This window comes from Asparagus officinalis, chromosome 4, assembly GCF_001876935.1.
Source record: "Asparagus officinalis chromosome 4, Aspof.V1, whole genome shotgun sequence".
NCBI classification, from domain to species: Eukaryota; Viridiplantae; Streptophyta; class Magnoliopsida; order Asparagales; family Asparagaceae; genus Asparagus; species Asparagus officinalis.
This window is the reverse complement of record NC_033797.1, coordinates 53,239,002-53,245,721: the sequence shown is the minus strand read 5'-3', so window position 1 is coordinate 53,245,721 and position 6,720 is coordinate 53,239,002. Positions and strand designations below refer to the sequence as shown.

Sequence of the window (6,720 nt, the reverse complement as noted above, 5' to 3'; positions counted from 1 at the left end):
ATTAATAAACGCGCATCGTGCATGCCATCAAATGAAATGCGTACTCAATCAGGCAAACAGAGGTGCCAAATGCATTACCCAGACTTAGGAAAAAAAAGCTAATACAAATAGAAATAATGAAAACAGTACTGAGACGACAACTAGAAAGACATGTATAACTTACTCAAAGTCAATAAATTACATCTATTATGGAGACTGGTTAAAGTTCAAATTCCACCTTAGATACAGGATAACAAATTCTCATATACGCTGATGACCAAGGTTCAATTTTACCGGCATTATGAAATTCAGGTTTTTTTGTTTGAAGCTTATGTACGCACAACAAGCCCGTCATAGACTTTCACATGATGGATTCAAATTGAATTATATTCAACTATAATCTCATCTTCTTATATTCATCCATTCTTTTGTTGGCTTAATTGAACACAATTAATCCTGCAAATTCAAAGTATTTTGGTGTTGGATCTTGATGCAGCGCAAAAGCAAAACCTCATAATTGACTCTTCAAATCGACAAAAAGGATAATTTCGAATCTACCAAGAACTTCAAATCTACAAGAAATATTGAAAGAGAAATATATTATTATATTAAAAAATATTGAGTAGTGATAATTATTTTATACTTTTTTGAAAAGGCATGTATGACAACTTAACCAACGAAGTCCTCAACAACACTCTGTCTCAAAAGCAGAGGGACAGAAACAAATCAAAAACAAGAGGACAAACAGTCAACCGACTTAGCTAGGGCATGAGCAACACCACCACCAGTGCGCCTTAAATAATTACAGTAGCCAATAGCAGACAAAATAACGCGAACTTCATCCGCAATAGGAGCCATGGAAGCAAAAGGAAAAGGAGAGTCCACCAAGGGACAACCCTTAGAGAGTCAATCTCCACCACTGAAATCCTCCAGTTCATACGCCGAACAAAGTGAATGCCTTCGAGGACAACCAACATCTCCGCATGATCCACAGACATAGTGTAGAATAGAAGTCGATCATAGTTGATCCTAATATAATTTTATGTGGGTTGCCAAGTATACCAATTGAAAAACAAAGGAAAAGAAACCCATAATACACGTTCTAAGAGCATCTCCAATGGAGCGCCAAAACTCCATTTTGGAGTGTTTTGGCGCTCCAATGGAACGCCAAAACTCCATTTTGGAGTGTTTTGGCGCTCCAATGGAACGCCAAACACCCCGCTAAATTAGCGGGGTGCTACAGTGTTGCGCCAGAAATGGCGCAACACTGTAGCAATGGCGCAGTGTGATTTTTTTTTGCTTTTTTCTTTTAAACTTTATTCTTTTATTCATATTTTCTTTTCTTTTTGCTTTTTTTTTCTAAACTTTATTCTTTTTGCTTTTGTTTTTTATATTTGTATTAATAATATATATTATCTTATATTAATTATTATAATGAAATTAGAGTATAAAATAATTATTAAAATAAAATTCAAAAAAAATTATTATAATGAAATTAGAGTATAAAATAATTATTAAAATAAAATTAAAAAAGAAATAAGAAAAACTACACCATTTAGATAAAAATTAATTATATAATGTATTATTATAATTAATTATATGTAATGTATTATATAATTACATAATTTGTTAAATATTTTAAATAGATAAAATGTTAAAAGATAAGAATAATAAAAGGAATATTCTTTTTGGTGTAAAATTTGGTGTAATAGGTTGGAGATGAAATAGTGATTTGGTGTAAAAACTACACAAACTTGATGTAAAAACTACACCATTTTGGGTTTTATGGTTGGAGATGCTCTAATAAGGAGGACTTTCATCCCGCAAGCAAATTCAGATCATGGCTGTAACTAAATTTTTTTTACCGTTACTATTAAAAGTTGAATCCCTAGTAATTAACCCACGCCCAAACCTTCTAATTTTTATCTCCAAAATTTCCCTTCTAATAAAACACACTGGCCAAATTTCTAATCCTAGTATAAAACTCCATCCTCACTCTCTCCTCTCTCATTACTCTCTCTCTCCTCTCAAGAAATCAATCAATCAAAAATGGCTCTGCTCTCAAAATCAAACCCAATCCCAGCCTCAATCATCGAAGCCATTGACGAGATCATGCGCCTTTACCGCTCTCTCCCCCCTCGCCCAACCATCGAACAAGTCGAAGCCGCCATGGCCATAATCCAAACCTCAACCGCTGAACAAGAACTCAAGCTCCAAGAAATCGATAATTTACAGAAACCCCCCGATGTCCCGGACGAGCTATTCTCCATCCTTCAACAGGCGAGAAAGAACTTGGTGCTGCTTCAAGCCCACGAGCAGAGGAAGGAGGCTCAGCATGTTGTGGATTTGGACTTGAGATTTCAAGTGTTTGAAGATTTGATTCAGAGGGCTTCGAAACTTGTTGGGGGTGAGAGGGAAGAGGAGAAGCTTGCTGGGTTTGAGAAAAGGAAGAAGGTTGAAGAGGAGGAGAAGAAATTGGGGGATTTGGGGCTTGTTTCTTCTCTCAAAACTGAGGTCCCTTTAGCTCAGACTCAGAGTATGTTCTCTCTCTTCTTTTTTTTTTTGGTTTTGTTTTATTAGGTAATTTTGGGTGAGTCCCGGTTTAGATTTTGGCTTTGTGATGAAAACCCACTTTTTTACTTTGAAAATTTTATGGGCTTTTAGAGAAACCCAGTTCAAATTTGTGGTTTTGTGATGAAAGGCATAAACTTTTAGGAGTTTATTTAATGAGTAGAAAAGAAAATAAACCTGTCTTTCTTTTGCCGAAGGACTTGAATATTTGGCTTGATTATATAGGGAAGTTTCTAACTTTCTTATGTAGTGTTTGAATTTTGACATTTTTGTTGGGCTTTTTTTGTGATGAAAGGCATAAACTCAGAGTAACGTTCTTCTTTTTTTTCTTTTTTTTTTTCGGTGGAAGAAGATGAAGGTATTCAGCTATGTTATTGTTATCAGGATAAAAGATTTTTAGTTTCCTCTGTGGGATCTTCATTCTTAGAATGGGAAGTTTGTGGGTTTGTTTAGGCTTAGAGATGGTTCCATATATGAGTCATGGCTAATTAATAATCATTCATTTCGCAGTCAAGTCGTCATTTTTTTATTTAATGTTAATCTTGGCCTCCACTGTGTAAATCACTAGGTAGCATCTTTGTTTTCTCTTCTTGGAGCATGTTGTTTATTTTATTCAGAAGCAGAATGGCTAAAGCTGAGTAGTTAAGCTGTACATTGAATCCATATGCCACAACTAAAACAATAAACGAAGTCTATCAAATGCTGGCAGTTAAAGCTATAATTTTCTTACAACTTCCATTATGAGCTAGACCATGTTGAACATTCAAAATAAATCAAAAATATTATGCATCAGATAATTACAGGCATATTACTTATATGAGCTCCGTAAGGTTTTTCTATATTTACAGAAGATAATCGACTTTGGTACTTTAAAATGGTCGATAAACAAATACAGTTAATGACACAATTCGTTCTTTTATCTTTTGCTAAGATTCACTGCTTAACAGGATAATATATACGTTAACATTTAATTTCTCTCAGACCTTTTGTTTGGTAAGTGAGTTTGTTTTTAGCTCTGCCATTATTGCTTCTCAATAAATTCTGTCTTTGTCAATTTAATTTGTAAGTTATAACAATCTGAATGTTGTTTCTCTCTAGTTCCAGCAGGCGACGACGAAGAAAAATTGTCCCTCATCAACGTAGCCAACTTAATTGAGACATCAGCAAAGCAAGGCACTGGAGTTCTTGATCTTCGAGGCAAATTAATGGATCAAATCGAGTGGCTCCCCTTATCTCTCGGAAAATTACATGAAGTAACAGAGCTGGATTTATCAGAGAACAGGATCATGGCATTACCATCAACTATAAGTAGCCTGAAGTTATTAAGAATACTCGATATTCACTCGAACCAGCTGATAAACTTACCAGAATCATTTGGAGAGCTATCCAATTTGACTGATCTTGATCTGCATTCTAACAGGTTGAAATCTCTACCCGCTTCATTTGGCAACCTCACGAATCTAGCCAATTTGGATCTGAGTTCCAATCAGTTAGTAGTTCTCCCTGATACATTAGGGAATTTAAAGAATTTGAGAAGACTTAATGTGGAGACAAATGAGCTTGAAGAGCTTCCTTATACTATTGGATCTTGTACTTCACTTATCGAACTCAGGTTAGACTTCAACCAGCTGAAAGCACTTCCAGAAGCAGTTGGGAATCTAGAATGTCTAGAGATTCTAACTCTACACTACAATAGAATCAAGAGCTTGCCTACTACAATGGGCTCATTGTCAAAATTGAAAGAACTGGATGTTTCCTTCAACGAGCTTGAATCAATCCCAGAGTGCCTCTGCTTTGCAACTAATCTCGTGAAATTAGATGTTGGGAGGAACTTCGCAGACTTGAGGTCTCTGCCAAGATCTATTGGCAATTTGGAGATGCTTGAGGAATTGGATATAAGCAGCAATCAGATAAGAGAATTGCCAGTCTCCTTCAGACTCCTGTCAAAGCTGCGAGTATTCTGTGCTGATGAAACTCCTCTTGAAGTGCCACCAAGACAAGTAGTTAAGCTTGGCGCTCAGGTATCTATGAAAATAATATCCTTTTGATGCAAATCTTATGCAAGTTTTCAAGGGTAAAGTTCACGAAACCTCCCTTTAAGCTTGGCTATTTTTGAGATTAACCCCCAAACTTTAGAAATGTCATTTAACCCCTTTCAAGTTTTGTCAGATAAACCCCCTGACTAGACTGTGCTTGTGAAAATCATGTGCGTCCAAATGATCAAAATGCCCAAGATGAGAGAACCCCTTTTATGTCTATCTAATAATTTTAAAAGATAATTCTCACATAAACCTTTTAAGCTCGGTCGAATTTTAGGGATTTAATTTAATTAGTTTTGATAAATAGAGTGTTAATTTGAGGAGGGTGGAGGATATTCTGATCTTCTTTACTGGTTCTGTTGGGAATTCAATCACATCGAACCTTTACTTACACTTTCAGACCTTGTTAGAAAGTTGAGCAAGAAAGAAATTCACCACAAATCAAAGATAAAAACTTGCAGAAATAAGAACAAAAGAGAACACACGAATTTAATGAGGTTCGGCAACGTGCCTACTTCCTCAGGAGCCACACCACACAATCTCTTTAATTAATTGAAGAAGAAATACAAGCATTCAAACAAGGGATTAATCTCTCTGAGATTCTCTCTTTTTTTTTTCTTCTGATGGTCATTCACGTCCCTTTTTTTAGCCCTAGAAACATATAGGTATATATATGAATCTCAGCTCAAACAGAATTCAAAACAGATTAGGAAACTGCCAGCTCGACTCGCGGTCGACCGCCGAACCAGTTGCGGTCGACCGTGAAAAGTCCAGAGACCAACTCAACTCCAGGGTCCAGGCGCGGTCGACCGTACCAACCGCCGCGGTCGACCGGAAAAAGTCCAGAGACTTTTTCTGTTTTTGTGCACGTTCGCGGTCGACCGCCGAGAGCATCGCGGTCGACCGTACTGTAATTTTCCCGTTTCCTTCGTTTTGCTTCATCTTCTTGATTCCAGCTTCAGCTTTAGGTCTACACTTAGATTAACAGGTTCATCTAACACCGTGAGTTGTTTATGGGGGTTTGTGTTGGAAGGAGAGAGGAGGTGTTTTTTTTGGGTTTGGTTGGGAGGGGGGGGGTGCGTTGTTAATCCCCAAAACTTAAGGATGGTTAAATGACATTTTTAAGTTTAGGGAGATTAGAGATTATCTCAAAATTAGCGCCAAACCTATGGGAGGTTTGTGAAATTTACCCCGTCTTTAATGAGTCTCAAATGTCTTATGTTTTTGTTGCTCAACAGGCAGTTGTGGAGTATATGGCAGATTTAGCTGCAGGTGCTGGGGCTCCATCTTCGGAGAGAAAAGGATTTTGGTACTGGTTTTGCTCTTTGTTCCGACCAAGAAACAAGGATGTCAACTCAAAGGTTAATTTTGCAAATGTGTGAGGTCTGAACTTTTATCCAACCTTTTAAATGGTTCAGCCATGAACTTGTCTGCCTTTGTTTGTTCATCCTTGTTTATGTTTTATCCAAGCTTGTAAATGGTTCAGCCCGGAACTTATCTTCCATTGTTTGTTCATCCTTGTTTATGTTTCTGTCTTTGGATGTAAATTGATTTTAGACTACCTGCATTTCTGTAGATGTGTGTTACTGAAATTGTGTGTATATTTAGGCTGAATCTTGCAGTTAATTTGTTTGTAAAGACACTCTTTATGAGAATGTAAAGGGTTAAAATTTTTGCTCTCTCTCTTCATTTCCTCTTACCAAGGTAGCGACTTCCTCTTTATTTCAGTACTTGCTTTCAGGGAAAATAGGCCTGCCGAAAATAACAAAAAAGGAAAAATGATTTAGTTGGCTGCTCTTGATTATGCTTATTATAGAAGGGATTGTTGTTACGTTGTTTACTCTTTAACTCTTCTAATGGATTCTTCGGGCTTGTTGTAATCATAGTACTCCCAACATCTCTACTAATTTGTATGTACCTCAAACTTATCTACGTAAATGTTTATAAGCACTCAAACTTTTTTATGAGCACTTGAGTGTTTTATTTTGTCAAGTTTATAGGTAGGTTGTCCATTTGGGCCGAAGGCCCGGGCCCAGCCTGGTGTCTGGACTAGACCCGGCCGGGCCCAAGCCCAACTCAGGCCCGAGCATGGCCCAAAAATCTAGGCCGATTGGCTCCGGCGACCTGGACC

General features: G+C 37.1%; 1 protein-coding gene across 3 annotated transcripts; it reads left to right on the top strand.

Moving 5' to 3' along the window:
* LOC109837453 (plant intracellular Ras-group-related LRR protein 5-like) lies at positions 1,961-6,270 on the top strand. Of its 3 annotated transcripts, none has more exons than XM_020405711.1 (3): positions 1,961-2,515; positions 3,658-4,571; positions 5,828-6,270. In XM_020405711.1, the coding sequence occupies exons 1-3, from the start codon at positions 2,029-2,031 to the stop codon at positions 5,969-5,971; spliced, it is 1,545 nt and encodes a 514-aa protein (XP_020261300.1). In that variant the 5' UTR covers positions 1,961-2,028; the 3' UTR covers positions 5,972-6,270. The 3 variants fall into 3 exon arrangements, with proteins under 3 accessions (XP_020261300.1, XP_020261299.1, XP_020261298.1); XM_020405710.1 differs by having other exon boundaries at positions 3,655-4,571; XM_020405709.1 differs by having other exon boundaries at positions 1,962-2,515; positions 3,649-4,571.

Bases quoted from the DNA above. Each gene is read 5' to 3' on its own strand.
- LOC109837453 (XM_020405709.1), top strand. From the start codon at position 2,029: ATGGCTCTGCTCTCAAAATCAAACCCAATCCCAGCCTCAATCATCGAA. The intron at 2,516-3,648 runs GTATGTTCTCTC...GTTTCTCTCTAG, and splicing joins CCCTTTAGCTCAGACTCAGA to TTCCAGCAGGCGACGACGAA. The intron at 4,572-5,827 runs GTATCTATGAAA...GTTGCTCAACAG, and splicing joins TAGTTAAGCTTGGCGCTCAG to GCAGTTGTGGAGTATATGGC.